Below are 19661 nucleotides of genomic sequence, written 5' to 3'. Positions count from 1 at the left end.
TATGTTAGCGCCAACACAAAAGTCAACTCCTAGAGAGTCGACTTAAATCACAGGCCGGTTACCAAAAACAACTATACATACTACACTCATGGCATTGGAGGTGAGCTAGCTATACGGCAATACCTTGATTCCCTATTCCAGCAATGAAAAGCACGGACTGGATCAGTATTTCTAAGCTAAATCTATGTCCTCAAGTGTCAGCCAACTATATTTCTTTTCATCCGCAATTTAAAGGAGAGAGAGGCTAGCTTGATTGGAATCTCACCCCCTCTGGAGACCCCCAGAAATTGAATCCATGTACCCGGTAACTGCCCCATGTAACAAATCCCGTACCTATTTGAACATCATCCCTTGAAGTTATTTGCTCTTTCAGTTCTGAGTGGTACAAGATTGAGCCAGGGATCAGATGTGACTAAATGAACTCGTAGGAGTCAGCCAGGCATCTAAGGGGGAGGCTTATATTATCATGTGATATGTCAAAAGGTCGGACTAGGGCTATGGCTAATTGGATGTATGTTGTGAAGCCGGCCCTATCAAACTTCACGAACACAGAATACGTTGCGGCTCTAGTTTAGGTAAATTTGACGTCGTGAATCCCACCATTTAACCATGATTTAAATACCTAACCTATGGTTGACATGCCACGACTACGTGAATAGCGCATTCCACGCTTTAGGCCACCGATTAAATTATGACAATTAAGATATAAGTGGTTGAACAAGGCTTTTTCAGGTGCGATAGTCTCTTATTGATGAGTAGGACGTTGCAAAGGTTGTACAAACGGGGGTCACATCAAATCAAAGCCAGGCGAGATCTGGCATCGGGAGTCCGTGTTTCTTACTGTCGCTGTAATAATCGTGAAAGGATAGGTACCTATGTTGACTCGGGCCCTTACAGGTCTTATTCTGGTGTCTGACTTCGGATCCCCACCTAAGGCTGAGTCGTATTCATATAGCTAGCCGCTATTATATACCTACCTACCCAAGTAGTCTCATCCGAGAGTATAGGAAGCAAGAAGCATAAAAATTAATATGTAATCATTAGGCATCACCTATGTGGCAAGTACGAGGTGCTTTTATTTAAAGTCTCCAGGTGCACTCGAGAATGCCTAATTTACCTAGAATAAGAGCCTCCGTCCATGTAAGGGTGGATTGGGCTTATGTTAAAAGTTGCCTAGAGCGCTTCCAACGCAACACTATCAAGGCTCTACTCTTCTCTCGGTCTTAGATTTGCTTTAGCTGATTTTCAGTTGGTCAGTCCTTGGCCACTACGATGCCGTATCGTCATGTAGTTCGTGGTTGGCGTCAGGTAGCTCTGATTATAACGTGAGGAGCAATAATCTATTTTGGCCTATAACCGTACTGGGCTAACAGCGCTATTAGACAACTTTGTCGGACTTCTATTTTCGGCCCTGGATACATCTATAGTCTCTACTTCCCTTGTCACCAAAGCCCAGCTTGATGGGTGGGTTAGTAGGCGTTGCGTTAGATGTACATTTTGCACCGGTTACATCTTCGTATCTATCTGATGCCAACTTCCATGTGCGCTCTGTATAGGTCTCAGCTGATATTAATCGATAGAGTCGTATGAGGCGTATGAGAAATACGAGGCTGCCTTTTGGCTGGTGTTAGGTACGCATCGGCTTTCACGAGCGACATCAATATCATGATTGGTATCGCTGTGGTAGGCGTCATGGCCATGACACGGAACTCATACCGATGAGTCCTTAATACTAACACAGTAGTTATATACATATATAGGTATATATGCATATATTTATCTCCAATAAATTCGCTAAGAGAACAGGGATTGCCTAGTAAACGTTCCCATTACTGAGGAGTAAACGAAAGTAGCGCCGCGGCAAACCGTTGCGGATCCCTCTTAATTTAAAGGACTTGAAGTTTCGGTCCCGGTCAGGCTATCATTTGTGATTTTGCAGGGATATATATATACATAGGTAGGTATGCATAAGAGAGAAAAAACTAGTGAATAATATGCGACAGAGGGGAGAATAAATTTATCCCGTCTTATATGACGTAGCTACCTACCTAAAGCAGGTGATACTTTACCACTATGTAGTACACAGTATAGGTAATTGCATCTTATGCCGGTAGATTAGGTAATAGGTTAGGTATTTATTTGTCCTCGAGATAAGCGAGTAGTAAGCTGAGATCAGATGTACCTACTACCTACTATTTTAATCAATCCTAAGTAACCTACCTATATAACTGTTCTTTTTGTTGTCCTCCAACAAAATAATACCCGAAAGCAATTAAGAAAGAGAGAAAAAAAACAAAAAAAACAAAAACAAAAGAAACCGTCTTATGTTGCCTGCACTGCGCGTACAGCTGGGAAAAGCAGCTGGACAACGTGCAATGTTTGGCCAAGCTCGGCACTTCGGTAATATGGCGGAATCTCAAGATGCTATTGTTAGAGAGTTGCAGAAGTACACAACGTAAGGGGAAAGCAGCATGAGCGCCGTAACCTGGCTAATTTCCAAATTCCAGCTGCGACGTCTCTGATGCCCTGTGCAAGCTCAATTACCGTAATGGCGGGTTTTTGTCCGGCTTGACCATGTGGTCTCCTCAGCGCCAGGACGGTCCCACCAAGATCGTCGGCCCAGCCTACATTGTTAAGTACGTGCCATTAGACGATCCGTCGCCTAAGCATCCAACCCACTACGTACGTTGAAAACCTGCATAGCGGCGGGAGAGGTGCTAACAATCTATCGCTTGGAGATCGATACTGTCCCTAAAGGTGCCGTGATTTTTGTTTCTTGCCCTCCTAAAATTCCGAATGCCGTCTACGGCGGCTTGATGTCCGCCCGAGCCCTATTTAGGGGCGCGGTTGGGTCCATCATCGACGGACGCTTCCGTGACTTGCAAGAGCAGCGAGAATTACAATATCCGGTACGATTTTCTCTCGAGTACATGATTATCTGCCTCCCTCTTCCCCACGTACCCCCTCATCCCATCCCCCTCAGATGTTTTCCGATGATTAAGAATAATAGATCTTTGCCCGGGGAACAGGGACGGCACCTCCAGCTGAGTTACTCAAGGTAGCCGCCATCAATGTGCCCGTAAAGCTGCAAACAGACGAGCAAGACATGAATATTCGGCCGGGTGATTACCTAATTGCCGACTTAAACGGCGTTGTCGTCTTACCTGCTAACTTGGCCGAGCAAACCCTGCCGCTAATGAAAAAGCAGGTCGAAGCAGACGACAAGATGGCAGAGGCCATCAAGGAGGGGATGAGCTTCTTTGAGGCCAGCAAAAAATTCAGATAGGCGTCATGGCGGAAAGCTTATGTTCAATTCCCACGTACCTCATCCCTGCGCAACGGTCCAGATATTTCCTCGACCATGTCCTACGTGATGAATTCATCAATCCATACGACAAATAGACGCATCGGAGAGCGAGCCGGCCAGCTTTATCAGTAGCTATTCATCGTACATACCTGTCATGAGCAGCTACATATCCGACAGTCTTGATAATAATGAACTACAAATACCCAAAACTCCAAAACCCATACCTGTCTTCTGAGTCGCTATTGTTCCCGTGGTATCATGCTGACGCTATCCGTCCAGTGATAAAAATGCAAAACAAATAAACACAAACCAGTTCAGTATAGACAATACGGCACATGTAAATCTATGAGACGGAAAAGGGAAATGGGGTCAAAGAGAAGAGAGGACCCGTTTAACTCGGCCGTGTCCGAACTAGCCAGTGTAAGTAAGGTGGAGGTAAGCAATACCGACAGCAACGACAGTAAATCAGTGCTAGGAAGTGTATTCGGGACCAAGTTCACCCGAGCTTTTCGAGCTGCTTTGTCACGGTCATCATCTTCTCGATCAATTCGGGAATCCGGAACGGTTTTACCAATACGTCGTCACATCCGGCGGCCTTGGCCTCAAGTATTTGTTCCATGCGTGCGTTAGCACTGACCGCAATAATAGGTATTCGGGGCCCCTTGAAATAACCCGTTTTCTCTAGCTCTCTAATTTTGCGCGTGCAGGTGAGACCGTCTTGTACGGGCATCTCGATGTCCATTAAGATAAGGCTAAGTGGAAACTGCCCACCAGCACGGTTCGTATGTTGAAGCTTTTCCAGCGCCTCTACTCCGTGATTGGCTACTTCGACGGAACACCCACTATTCTGGAGATCACGGCGGGTGATTTGTTGGTTGATCAGGTTATCCTCGACTAAAAGAACACCTTCGATCTGTGGTCCCAGCAACCTCTTTCCTGGCTTTGCCATAGTAAACGACCCCCTATTCGGACCTTTAGCAATGTTGCTACTTGTTGTCTTTAGGATGTGACCAACAGCCTCCGCAGCTGCTCGAGCCTCTCTAGATGCCTCTTCACCAGGCACCTGGGCCTCAATGTAGAATGCAAAGGTTGAACCCTGGCCCGGACTAGATGCTACTCCGATAGCTCCATTCTGCATCTCCGTGAGCCTGCGGCTAATAAAGAGCCCGAGCCCCGAACCTCCGTATTTCACGTGGGTTTTTGAATTGGCCTGGACGAAGCGCTGGAATAAAGAAGATTTCTCTTCTTCAGTGAGCCCTTGCCCTGTATCCTTGACTTCGAACATAAGATAAATCCTGTTCTCCTCGGGTACTGGCGAGGATGGCCTATCACCTTGCCACAGCGTATCCGGTGCACGTGGGATAAATTGAACGGAAGAGGCGCGATCTTCGGGGCGGGTCTTGGATGCGCTCATAGTAATTGACACGTTCCTCGTCGGGCCGTTCTTGGTGAATTTTAGGGCGTTTGTGAGGAGATTAATGAGAACCTGTTTCAGTCTAGAAGGGTCCAGATCGAGAAACTGGATGTTGAGATCGGTGTAGGATCGGTCAACTACCATAGTCAAATCAATATCGACCCTACGAGCTTCCACCTCAAACATTTTAAAGGCTTCTTGCGCAATATGGATAGGGTTTACCGTGATTGGAGTAATAGACAAGAGATTCGAGTCCAGCTTCGACATTGTCAAGATGTCATCGACAATACGTTTTTGATGTTGAGCACAAGCTATTATCGTCTCTGCATTATCTATACTGTCTTTTACCAATTGCGAGCCTTCCTGTCGGACGCGGCCGGGAGTCTCAACTGTGGGATTGTCCAACGCGCCATTTTGGCTAGGCTTCACAGATATTGAATCGATCAGTTCTTGGGCTTTGGTAAGGCACCCGATAACTGCATCGGCACATTGAACGATGGCACTTAGAGGGTTACGCATCTCGTGCGAAGTCATGTCGATAAAATTCTCTTGCTGGCGCTTCGACTCGATCGCCTCGTCTTTCCGTTGACGCTCCTTTTCAAACTGCCACTTTTGCAACGAGACATCACTCAGACAGCCCGTAAAGGTCTGGATAGACCCCTCCGAATTGCTCACCGGCATAAAGGTAGCGAGGACCCAACGTGGTGCGGTAATCTGTTCGCCAGTAGTATCTGTTTCAGTCCAGAGCGTTTTTAGCCGAAGCTCGGCAGTTTGTGATTTGCCTTCTTTCACAAGGGTAGCGAGCGTCTTCTTCAGGATAGGCATATCTTCATCGACAACGCAAAATTCAAACGGCTTTACCGATACTTGGGAGAGGTCTACTCTCTCCAAACCGCACATTTCGTAGAATACATTGTTGGCGCCGATCAAACGACCGTCGAGGGTCATGTCATACATCCCCACCGTAGCAAGCTGTGCCATTCTACAGCATCTAGCGTTAGCATGTGATCTTTTGATTGCTTGGGTGTTTCAGACTTGGTGAGAGTTGGGTGATGAGCTATTTCTCAGAAGGCGGTCCTATTGATATTTTAACATTGATACTTACCGTTTGAGATTCTCTGCTTGTTGGGCTTTGCGAATTGCTTCCTCCGCGGCCTTTTTATGTAAAGTCACATCTGTCAGGCATGCTAGGACTTGGTTAATGTTACCACTAGGGCCCCGCTCAGCTTTGAGGGAGGCTAGAACGTGCCGCACGCCCCCGTCCTCTGCATTGAGGTCCAGGCCGGCTTTCTCAAAGCTAGGAGAGCTTCCGATGGGGTGCTGGAGAGGATAACTATCCTCTACAGGCCGCCGAACTCTCAATTCGATGGTTACAGTGAGAGTTCTTTGAAGTTCTTCGTATGCTCGCTGCACATTGGGCTTGTCTTCCTCAATAACGCAGGATAAAAACCCCTCGGGCGTCAGCGGATTTACTTGAGGGGCGCCAGTGATGCGGTGCCAGGCGTCATTGGCAAACGTGATGTTTCCACGATAATTACCGAAGCACATCCCCACGGGAATAAATTCGGCAATTTGTTGAAACTTTTGGACGGATTCCGTAGCCTCTCTTGTCTGCATTGCGAGCATGGCCTGGTCATACGCGGCCTGTTCCGCCATGTTACGGCCTCTTCGTGCTTCTTCCTCTAGGAGGACGGTCGACGCCAGGGACGTAGTTAGTTTCTGACCGAGTAAAGAAATGTACTGTTGGTAGTCATTATCGTATGGACGGCGAGGGTTAAGCCCGAGTAAGAGCAGACCTAACACATGCTCATCCTTGGTTGGTCGTATCGGACAAATGATAGCTTCACGACAAGGGTCTTTGAAGCCACGCCACTGCAGGCCTTCGAGCAACGACTCTGGCAATGTTCCATTGCTAATCTGTAATAGGGTGGGGGTCTGTGATTCGAGAGCCTCTCTAAAGGATAGAGACAAACCCAGATCGCTCCCATCTAGTTGTAACTGTGGGGGTGCTATAGGATGACCTCGCGGAACACCTAGACAGCCTTCTAGTCGACAAGTCTTCCGCGCAGATGACGACTCCCAGTCTTCCTCGACCGAATAGAGAATGGCGAGAGGGATGTCATAGGCGGGTTGGCACGCTTCAAATTCTTGAATGAGCTTAGTCCAATACGACTTAACATCACGAGCAGTGACCAACGTGTCACCTAAATCAATCAGCATCTGCATGCGTCTCTCCCAGAGTCGCATGGAAGTAGTATCTTGGATAGGCTGGATAAAACCAAGATACCTATTCTTCTCGGTAATGGGAATCATGGACCACTTGAGATATTTCTCCTCGGAACTCCCGTCAGCCTTCTCTACAAAGAACCGCCACTCGTCCTCATTTCCCGCACGCAGCTTAGAGGCTGAAGACATTGCCAGCTTGATCTTCTCGCAAAAATCAGGCCAGGCGTCTTCGACCGACTTCCCTAGTAAAGAAGGATGCTTTGATCCACAGAGCTGGCTAAATGCTTCATTGTATAGAGTAGTCAACTTGTCGCCCCAGTAGATAACAATGGGTCTTGAGTCGGCAAGAACCTGATTAAAAGTCTGCTGCAGGAGAGGAGGCCAGAGGGACAGCGGGCCGAGAGGTGTTGCGGCCCAGTCCAGGGTGTTGATAACGTGAACAAAGGACTCCTGTTCAAGTATGAAGTCTGGAGGTGTCCAGCCAAAATCCCCATCGTCTGGAGCAACGGATAAGGATCTCTCGTGCAGGATCCTGGTGCTTTTTCCCAGGCTATGGGAAGCCCTCCTGCCGCGGGCGTCTTCTTCTGATGTCACTCCATGATTACCACTGATAACAGCCCATTTATTGCCGACGATGGACCGCGTCCAGTATATACGCTCGAAAAGGGAGGTGTGGCCTGGGTTCGAACTGCGGGGAGTAGAAGCCGTCACCCAGTCCCAAAAGGAGTCATGACGCGACCGGGATAACTCGACAACTTGCGCGTGCAGCGCGGGCTTTTCGCGCAAGGCGGGGTTCGCATAGATCGGATGCGACGACTGCGCCGGTGCAATAGCGACGACAAAGGTCGGTCGAGGATCAGAATCGAGAAGTTCAAGAATGCCGACGTCGGATATTCCCATTGGTGGGTACATCATCAGCACAGCTAATAGCGTGGTGACGTCGTTCGATGTTTGCAGCGATTATATGCCACATGGTTGAGTGAAATGGTTAAATGAAATGTATTGAGTGTAATGTGTTATGTGTAATATGTAATGTGCATAATTAAACATAATGGAAATATAATAATAATAAGTAAATGAAATAATATAATAATAAGTAAATAAAATTAATTAATTTTTAAATAATTACTTTTAAATAAAAAATAATTTAAATATTATTTAAAAAAAATAATAAATAAATATTAAAATTAATTTACCCGAATATATAATTATTTACATATATTTATATTACGTTATAATAATAATTAACGATTTATAATTTTTAAACAATAATATATATAAAGTAATATTTAATATAATTTATTATTTGGGTTAAACCATTGCTTTTTTACTTATAATATACATTTTTTACTTTATAAATAATAACGCATTTTTTTTTTACTTTAAATAACTTATTATCGATATTTTATATTTTACCGCTTATTTAATTATAAAAGCTTATAATTTAACCCTTTTTTTATTAAACGCTTAAATTTCTTTTAACTTTTTTCTTTTTTTTTCCTTTTTAATAAAAAAAATTAATTTATTAAAAAAGTTTAAAATAATAAAAGTAATTATATAAAAGAATTTTATAATATTTTCGAAAATAAGTTTTGTTTTTTTAAACGTTTATTATACGGTTAAAATATAATAAACTTAGTTTTATACAATATTTTTTTTTATTTTTTATAATGTATTTTAATTTTATTTAATAAATTTTTATTATGTTAAAAAGTATAAAACTTTAATTTTAAAAGGAAGTAATAATTTATTATGGTAATTTATTAAATTTATTAAGTTATATTTTAATTGTAATATATTTTTTTAAATTATTAATGCAGTTTAAAAATTTAATAAATAGGTTTTAAATATTTATTAAAATTTATAAAATAATAATAATAATAATAATAATAATAATAATAATAATAATAATAATAATAATAATTATATTAATTAAAAGTATTATTATAAAAATAAAAGTAATAAATATAATATAAAATAATTTTTTAAAATTTGAAAATATTAATATTAAGTATATAAAAAAGATAAATATTAATTTATTAAGTATTTAAAATATAATTAAAAGAAAATTAAGGAAAAGTAAAAAATTAAATGGGGGTTTTTTAAAAAAAAATTATGTAATTGTAACGAATTTATACTTAAATCCGTTAAAGTGTAATAACAGGGGTTTTAATTTTAAGTAAATAATAATAATATAAGTTAAGTGTTAATAAAATATTAAAAGTGTTTATTAAAAAAGTTTAAAGTCTTTCTTTTTATATGGGTTAAATATAAGGTTTAAATTAATAATTAAGAAAATATAAATAATTAATTAAATATATAGTGGTTTAAATATTTTATAAATTTTTTTTATTTTTAATTTAAAGCTTTTATAATTTTAATAATTTTAGTAATTTTATTGAAATTATTAAGATTATTAAAATTACTTTTTTTTATTAAAATTATTAAGGTTTATTTATTTTTAATTATATGTTTTAAAATTCCCGCTTTTATATAAAATATAGTTTTTATATTATTAATTTAAAATATTTTTTTTTTAAGTTTTTTACCTTTAAAAATCTATTAATAAATATATTTCTTATATTTATTTTCCTTTTTTTTTAAGTTAATTTATTAAAATATTAAATTATATATTAAAATTTATTATAAAGCGTAAAAGCTATATTAATTAATAAAAAAATAAAGAATTTTGTATTTTTTATATTAAGTTTATTAGTATTATTTTAATTTTATATTTTAATTATAAGTATTTTAAAAAGTTTTTTTTATATTTTTTTGTTTAATTTTTCGACTTATAATATTTATATTTAAAAAAATTAATATTTTAGTTATAATATTTAAAAAATAAATTTTTTAAATAAATTAAAGTAAAAAATTAAATTATTATAAGATAAGTATTTAAGGATTAAGGATGTAATAATGTAATATTAGGAAAATCTTTTTAATATTTTTAAATATATTTTTTAATATTGTAAAAAAATGTTAGGATATATTTTTTGTTTGAAAGAGATTTATAAAAGAGAAAATGTTATTAAAGGTAAAGCTTTTTGCATCTTTAAGTGCGAGGTGGAGCTGGATTGTAAGGAGGAGGAAGAGGGAAAAGGTAGGAGTTAAAATGCTTTTAATTAAGTTAGTCCGTCTATATCTTTTAATTCTTCCGGGGGCGATCTTAATGGGGTTATTACCTTTTAAAATAGTTTTGATTTAAGGATAAATTTATTATTATTTATAAGCAATTAAAATTTTTTCAATAAAATATTTTTATAAGTTTTTAAGTGTTTTTAAAGTGTTTAATTAATTTTTATATATATTTTTTTAATAAGTAATTTTTCTATTTAATTAAATATTTAATTTAATTTTTAAATTATTTAAAGTTTAATATTTTTTTAATTTTATATTTTTAATTAATTTTAATATTTAAAATAATTTATATTAATATATTTTTAAGTATTTTTTTAATAAAGAAATATAAAATATTAAATATAATTTTATTTTTATTAATAATAATAATTTATAATTAGTTTTTAAAATAACTTTTTTAAATTTAAAAGATTTAAGTTTTTTATAATTTAATTTATTATTTAATTTTTTAATTTTAATATTTTATTATAATAAGTAAATTTTATTTCTTTTTTTAAAGATTAATTTTTTAATTTTATATTAATTACTATATTTTTTTATTTTTATTTATAAAAATTTAAGCTTATTTATTAAATATTTTTATATAATAATAACTTATTTTATTATGGCTTTTATTTTGGATATAAATATTTTTTTATATTAATTAATTTTATAATAATAAAATTGTAATTAATATTTATTTTAAATAAAGATATTTTTATATTTTTATTTATAAAATTATTATATATAATTTTTATTTAACGTAATAATTTTATTTAATTATTTTATATTTTATTAATATATATATAAAAATACTATTTTAATATTTAATTTAAACGCTTTATTTATTTATTTATTTATAAATAATATATTATAAATAATTTTTATTTTATATTTATTTTTATTATTAAATTAATTTAAAATTTTAATATAAATAATTTATTTTTATTTAAAATAATACGTTTTAATAATTTATATTTATTAATTATATATTTAAAAAAAAATATAAATTAAATTTTTAATTATATTAAACTTTTTATAAAATATAAAATAACTATATTTAATTAATTTATTAATTATTATTTATATATTATTATATAGTATATTAATTATAGGTTTTTTTAATAGTAATAACTTAATGATAAAATCCTATGTAATAGTTTTCCAAGCTTTATTCAGAATTTTTATGGGTTATATAAGCTTATATAACTTATATTTAATTATTTTCGTTTTGTTATATATATTATAATTGTTAATTATTTCTTTAATTATCTTAAATAAGCTAGGAAAGTTATAATCTTTTATAATTTGTTATATAGTTTTAAAGATTCTTTAATATTTATATAATAAATATTCGTAATATTCTTTAACGAACTTATATTATAAGGTTTTTAATATATATATATTACTTAAGTATATAATTATACCTTTTCCTATTTTAATATTTATAAATAATTCCTCCATAAATAATATTTTTTTAATATATATTAATTATATATTATCTTTTTTTATAAAATATAATATTAATAAAATAAATATTTTTTATTTATTTAATATAAGTACTACTTTTTTTTATATTTTTCGTGGTAACGCTATTAAATTTATTAAATATATCGATTTACGTATTAGCCTTTTTTATAATATAAATTATCTTAAAGTTAAAATTATTAAAATATTTTATTTATTTTTAGATTTTAAGTTTTAATTTCTAAATAATTATTAACATTTTAAAGTTGTTATAATTGGATAATATTATAATTAGTTCTTTAATTTTATTAAGTTAATATTTTTATTTTTTAAATATTATAATAATAATAAATAATTTTTTATTATAAATTTGGTATTTTATTTAAACTTTTTTAAAAGTTTTAAATAAATATGCCATTGGGTGCTATATTTTGTTATTTTTAAGTTATTTTAAGATTGCGCTTATAATTATGTTTAATTTATCTGTATGAATTTGTTTTGGCTAATTTGGCTTAAATAATCTTATTATTGGATTATTAGTGATGGCTTTTTATATTTTTTTAAAAACTTAATCTGCTTTTAGCATCTATTGGAAAGTTCTTTCTTTTCTTTATATAGTAATTATAATAGGATTTATAATTTTATTAAAATCTTTTATTAATTATTTGTTATAATTAGTAAAATTGTAGAATTGTTATATAGTAATAATATTATTAAGTGTTAATTAATTTTGTACTATTACGATTTTTAAATCTTATATTTTAATTTATTTAAATGTAATTATATATTTTAAGTGATTAATTTTTTATATATAAAATTTGCTTTTCTTTAGGTTTATTAATAAGTTAATTTTATTTAAGACTTTTAATATTTCGTTTATATGTTTTTTATATTAATTAAAGATCTTAAAGAAAATTAGGATATTATTTAAGTAAATAAAAACTGTTTTTCTTAAAAATTTCTGTAATACAGTTTTAATTATTCTTTAAAATGTTATTAATATATTTATAAGTCCAAATAGTATAATTAGATATTTATAATAATTAAAAGGGGTTTATATTGTTGTTTTTTATTTATTTTCCTTAGTTATTTAAATTAGGTAAAATACCTTTTTAAAGTTTAATATTATAAACTATTTTATATTTTTTATTATTTTTATTAAGTTATTAATATTAAGTAAGGGGTAGTTGTTTTATTTAGTAATAAAGTTAAGATGTTAGTAATTATATATATCTTAATATATTACGTTTTTATTTTCGTTTAATTTTGGTGTTTTATTTTTGTTTTTTTGGGTATTAAAAAGATTAAACTCCTTATAAGTAAATCTGATTTTTATATATATATTTTTTTAAGTTTTTATTTAATAATTTTAATTAATGCTTTTTATTTGTTTATATTTAATAAATATATTTTATTTAGTTTAGGTAATTATTTTTCTTTAAGATTTATTTTATAATTATAAGGTTTATAATTTAGGACTTATACAATAAATTTACTAACATACCTAAAAAATATCAAAAGAAATACCCGAAATTATTTACCGAAAAACTAAATATTAATATAAATTACTTTAATTTTTCTTTTTGTAATTTTTTATTATTTTATTTTTTTAATTAATTTTATAAGTTATAATATATATAAAGGTATTATTTTATAGGCTTTTTCGAAGGCCGTGAATATGTACCTTTTTATTATTATATTAAGTCTTATTTAAGTTAGCCTTTTTTTGATGTTTAAGTTTGTAACTTTCCGTACCTGGTTCTGATAATAATTACTTAATAATGTTTTTCTGCTAGTTTATTTTTGGGTTATTAGCTTTTAACTAAGGTTTTTTTAAAATTATATTATATTAAGTATTTATAATATTAAAAAAATTAATTACTTTTTTTATTAAATTTAAATCAAAAGATTTATAACTTCTTATTTAATTTATCTTTTATTATATTTAATTAATTATCCGTTAATTGTTAACCCTTAATACAATAGTTTTTTTTTTAATAATTAATTAAATATTTATTAATTATATTAAAGCTTATAATATTTATTAAATATTTATAATTAATTAATATTTAAATTCTTTAATCCTTTTATTTTATTATAATATATAAGTAATTATTAATGGTTTTAATTATATTAAAGTTCGTAAAGATGTTTTCTTTATTTAAATCCTTTTTTTAAATTAATTTTATTATTTTTTAATAAATTTTATAAAAGTTTTATTAAGTACTTTTATATTCTTATATTCTTTTATATATTTCTTTAAAATAATGGATTTATAAATTATATATATTTAATATTTATATTAATTATAATTTTCCTATATATTTTTATAATATATGTACTTATAAAATTTATCTTCTATAAAAAATATAATATTAAAAATTATATTGTTTATTTATATACTTTTTAAAAGGGTTAGTTCGAATTTAATTCAAATCTTTCTAATATTCTTTCGTTTATATATAAGTAGATATTCTTTTATTAATTTAGGCCAAAATCTTATTTTTTTTAATTAAGTTATATATTTAATAACAATTATGGGGGCACGAAATTTAAGATATTTTATAATGTTTTTTATATTTTAAATTCTGTTACAGATTATGTACGTGCGTTTTTAATTTTAAGTTAAGTTTTTTAATATTAAAGATAAAGATTTATCTATTTATATCTAAAAATTATTCAATTTTAATAGCTTTTTATAAAAAAAATATTATTTTTAAAATATTAATTTCTACTATCTTTAAGTTAATTTTAATAATTAGTACTTTTTTTTTATATTTTAAAATATTTATTAATAATTTAAGTAATAAATCTTTTTTACGTATATAATTTTTCATCTTTATAATCCTTTAATAATTAAAAAATATTATATTTTTAATTTCTACAATTAAATTAAGTTAATAATAAAGGAAGTTAAGGTTATCCAATCCATTAAAAATATATAAAATCTTTTATCTTACTCTTTTTCTCGTTTAGCAATTCGTTTTTAAATATACGCGCAATTATTTTTAATTAATTATTCAAAATTAATATTTATAATACTATTATTATATATTTAATAAATTATAATTTATCATTTTATTTTATTTAATTTATAAAAAGGCCATTTGTTTTTTTACTGTTTTATAATAATTTCTTATTTATTTATAAATTTTATAATCTCGTAAAACTTATTTCTATCGTAATTAATTTAATAAATTATTATTTAAAACTTTTTTTTAAATTATTTTTAATAATTCTTTTTAATATTTAAACCTTTAATTTATAATTATATTATTTTTTAATATAATTTAACATTTCCTATAAGCAATTTTTATCGGTATCTTATTTTCTTTTAGTTTTTATAAATAATAGATATTATTAAGATACAAATTAATTTCTTAATTTTTTCTTATTTTTATTAAGATATTATAAATAATCTTAATAATTATATTTATAAAGGTATTTTTATTAATAATAGTTATTAATAATAACGTAATTTTTAATATTTTATACAATTTAAGAAATTTAAATATTAAATACTTTTAAAGATATTACTTTTATAATTTAAAGCTCAAATTATCCCTTTAATACTTTAAATTATTTTTAAAGTACTTTGCAATTTTTAAATATATAACCTATTTTATTATAATTATAATATTTAATTTTAATTATATATTTTTTTAAGTTTTTTTATTTTAATAGCGCTAAGGCTTATTTCTTTAAACTTTTTTTTTAATATAAATAAAAGTAAGTTTTTTAATTTTCTTCTTTTAAAACCTTTTGTACAACCTTTTATTATAAATAATGGCACATTTAATATATTTATTAATATATTTAAATCTTTTTTCTTTTAAAATTTCGTTTTTAATTTATATAATTAACTTTTTATAAAAGTAATTAAATTAGGCATTTTTAAGAAGTTAAGTTATTATTATTAACCGTTTAAATTTAATAACGTATTTTAAGGCTTTTTTAATTTATTTAAAGTTTTAAATAATCTTATAAATATTTTCTTTTTTAAGTAAATTTCCGAATATTAATTATATTTTATTTTTAAAGTTAAAATATTTATTAAAAACGTATTTAAATTTTTCTATCTTTTTTTAAATTTTATTTAAATAATTATTTATAATAAATTAAAATTATTTAAAAGCGTTATTTTTAAAGTATTAATATATTATTAGGACTTTATATTTATTTTTATTAAAATTAATTTAAAAAAAAGGTAAATAAAGTTTAATTACGTTAAGCTAGGCTTTTATATTCGTAATATTATTGTATTTAAGTAGCGAAAAAAGCTTAAATCCCTTATTAAATGGTAATAAGACCGTAAGGTCTTATTGTATTGGACAGGGGTTAAAATCCTTATTATTATCGTCATTATTATCCTTTTTAATTTTAAATTAAATTAATTTTTTCTTTAAGGTTTTTACTTTATTTTTAAATGCTTAATAAGCTTTGTATGCTCTTTATAGTCCTTTTTCCAAAAGGTTTATTTAATTTTCTTTAAATAAGGCTTTTCCTTTTCTTTTATTAATAAATTTAATAATTTCCTTTACTTTTTCCTTAAATAATCCCACTTAAGACCTAATTTTTATTAAAACTATATTATTAATTAATTTTAATATATAATCGAAAAATAATATATTTAATTTATTATATTATTTTACTTAATTAATTTTTATTAAAAATTAAGTTTTAAGAAATTTATTTAATAAATATTTTAAAATAAATAAATTATAATTAATTTATATAAATAAAAAAATATTATTATTAAAGTTAATGTTTATATTATATTTAATTAATAATAATATTAATTAAAAAACTATTAAAATATAATAAATTTATATTCAAATCCGTTAAAATATAATAATAAAAATCTTAATTTTAAGTAAATAATAATAATATAAATTAAATATTAATAAAACGTTAAAAATGTTCATCAAAAAAGCTTAAAATCCTTCCTTTTATATAAGTTAAATATAAAGTTTAAATTAATAATTAAAGAAACGTAAATAATTTAAATATCCTATAAACTTCTTTTATTCTTAACTTAAGGCCTTTATAATCTTAATGATCTCGGTGATCTTACTGAGATTATTAAGATTATTGAGATTATTTTCTTCTATTAAGATTGCCAAGGTTTACCTGTTCTTAATCGTACGTTTTAAGATCCCTGCTTTTATATAAGGTATGGCTCCTGTGCTATTAGTTCGTAACAGTAATGTTTTTAACAAATTATAAAAAATTTAAAGATTTAAATTTGAAATTTAATATTATTTTTATTTTAAATTAATATATAAAAAATATTTAATTCTTATTAAAGAATATTTAAATAAATAATTAAAAATAAATAATATTTAATTTAGTAATAATTTATTAATTAAATTATTTAAAATAAGTATAATAATTTTTTTTAATAATATAAATTTTTACGTTATAAAATTAAATATTTTATTTTTTTTATTATTTAAGGATATAAATTAATTAAAAATGTATTTTAATAATATTATTAATTAATTAATATATAAAGATAATTATTGATATTATATAATTAAATAAGTAATTAATTTTATATATTATTAATATAATTATAAATTTTTAAATAATATAATTTATAAAAAATATTATTGTTAAAGAAATATAAGAAATATTAAAAAAGTGTTTGATTAATATTTACTTTAATTTTTTAATATTACTTTTTATAATGTAAATACGAATTTTAATAATTTAAAATTTTAAAATAAAATACGAATAATAAAAGTTTATTATTAAGTATTAATAAAAGTTTATTAATTAATTAAAAAAATTAAGTATTATGGTTTTATTTATAAAGTATATAAAATTATTATTAATAAATTTAAAAATTTTAACTTAAAGGTGTTACGTTTTTAAATGGTTGTTAAAATAGTTAATAATATTATTAATTTTTAATGTTTATTTTAAAATTAATATAAATTTGCCATTTATTATTAAATAAATTTAAAAGTATAAATAATTTAAAAAGTAATAATAGAAATTAAGAAAATTAAGTTATAATGTTTTATTTATGATATTTTAAATACTTATAATGGTTTTAATATTAAGGTAATTTCTTTTATTTTTTTTATTAATACTAAAGTATTTATTTATAAGGAAAAAAGTAGTTGAAAAGGATTTTATAAAGTTATTATAATTATTAATAAAAATGTTATTATGGTTTTAAATGCGTTAAATGGAATATTTATTTTTCGAAGTTTATATGTTAAATTATATGTTTAGTTTAAAAAAGACTTAGTTTTATTAAAAGAAATTAAGATCGAGTTATTTAAGCTTATGTTTAACTTTAATAATTATTAAATTATCTTGGAAAAAGACTTTATATACGTTAACAACTTGTCTTGTATTACCGCTTTATATGTTAATATTAAAAAACGGGATAATTTCGTTTTAACATTTTAATTCCAAGTAAATGGAAAAATAATTATATTAAAGAAATTGTATAAAGTATTAAATATGAAAAAATTAAATATTTTATTTAATAAAAATATTTTATAATTGAAAATATATAATATAATAATGTATTAAAGTGTAATAATATTTAAATTATAAATAGTTTAAAAAATTAAAAGTAAAAATACTTTTGTGTTTTATAAAAAATTATAATTAATAATTTAAAAATATAATAATTATAATGAAAAGTTTATTATAATATATGTATTTATTATTTAAAATATTATTATAATTTATATTTAATTTAAAATATTAATATAAAAAATAATTTTTATGCATTTATTAATTAAATTAAAAAGTAAATATTTTTAAAAATATTATTATATATTATTAAACTTTTATATAATTTTATAAAATTAAATATTTATTAATTTAAACTTTATTTATATTATTATTAATAAAAATTATATATAAAATTATTAATGTTTAATTTTTACTTATTAATAATGAATTTAATTTTTTTAAATAAATAATATTTTAAATATTAATGTTAAACCTTAGTTTTCAGATTGAATAATTGTTGATTAAAAATATGGTCCTGAAGGTGTATGACTCATTTATCTTCGGGGAGGTGTCGTCCTAGTAAGGGGAAAGAGTAGATATGTCTTTCGTGAGAAGATAAGAGGAGGTAAGTAGGAAGTCGGTTTTGTAGTGTCGAATTTGAGAATAATCTACCCCAACCGGTTATCCGGGCGGGTAAAAAAAATTAAGGTGAGTTATTTGCTTAAAAGGCTGATAATTTGGCAGGATCTTCTTATCTGCCAATTGGGCTGACAATCAGATTAGAAAATAAAAGGAAAGGAAAGGGAAGAGGTGTTACTAAGTGTTAGACCTTAGTTTTTAAATTAAATAATTGTTAATTAAAAAAAAGAATTTAATAAATCCTTCGGATTTATTAATTTTCTTTTAAATTAAAATAAAGTTTCTTTATTTACATTTTTATCTTTTTTATCTTTTTAACAATTAAAATAATAAAATTTTTTATTATTAAAAATAAAGTATTTATTAAAGCTAAAATTAAAGTATATTTTTAAAAAATATTAAATAATAGAATTAATATTATTAAATATAAAATTTTTAAATATAATTAAATAATTTATAAAATAAAAAGCTTAAAAGGTATATATTTTTTTAATATATTAATTAAAAATTATTTTTAATTATTTAATAATAATTTAATATTAAATATTAAATATTAAAAAAGTAAAAACTTTTAATATTAAAATTAATTAATTAAATATGCGGGTTTAATTATATTAATTTAAATTTTTAAAATTTATAATTATATATATTTATTAATAAATCATTTGCAAATAATAAAAAGCGTATTAATTAAAATAATAAATTTTAAATTACCGGAAATATTATTTATTAATTATTTATTAAATGTAAATACGTTATTTGTAATATATTTATTAGGAAAATTTATAAGATAGTTTAAAGTTTAAATATTAATTATTATTTATTATTTTATTAATACTATTTTAAAATATTTTTTTATTTTTAAAAGGTTTTTTTTATTCTATGCTTTAATTTTTTTATATTAATATTTAACATAAATAAATAATACTAATAAAAAATTAATAATTAATTTAATAGCGTAAAAATAATTATATAAAAATTAAAAAATAAATAATATTTATTAAATATATA

The 19661-nt window shown here is 26.6% G+C and overlaps 2 protein-coding genes across 2 annotated transcripts; one reads left to right on the top strand and one right to left on the bottom strand.

The window, feature by feature from the left end:
- Nucleotides 1–1816: 1816 nt before the first annotated feature.
- On the top strand, nt 1817–3551 carry F4812DRAFT_448667 (RraA-like protein). Its single transcript, XM_047935881.1, has 4 exons — nt 1817–2455; nt 2508–2682; nt 2739–2909; nt 3011–3551. Exons 1-4 carry the CDS (start codon nt 2325–2327, stop codon nt 3284–3286), a joined length of 753 nt encoding a protein of 250 aa, XP_047785221.1. The 5' UTR covers nt 1817–2324; the 3' UTR covers nt 3287–3551.
- A 60-nt stretch (nt 3552–3611) lies between these two features.
- On the bottom strand, nt 3612–7972 carry F4812DRAFT_448656 (uncharacterized protein). The gene is made up of 2 exons (XM_047935880.1): nt 5827–7972; nt 3612–5703 (listed from the first exon to the last, which is right to left on the bottom strand). The coding sequence occupies exons 1-2, from the start codon at nt 7860–7862 to the stop codon at nt 3804–3806; spliced, it is 3936 nt and encodes a 1311-aa protein (XP_047785220.1). The 5' UTR covers nt 7863–7972; the 3' UTR covers nt 3612–3803.
- Between the last annotated feature and the right edge of the window lie 11689 nt (nt 7973–19661).

The sequence above is a fragment of the Daldinia caldariorum genome (assembly GCF_022478825.1).
Source record: "Daldinia caldariorum strain CBS 122874 unplaced genomic scaffold F4812scaffold_35, whole genome shotgun sequence".
Classification (NCBI taxonomy): domain Eukaryota; kingdom Fungi; phylum Ascomycota; class Sordariomycetes; order Xylariales; family Hypoxylaceae; genus Daldinia; species Daldinia caldariorum.
Note: the sequence above shows the minus strand (reverse complement) of the source record. Positions and strands in the feature narration are given on the sequence as shown.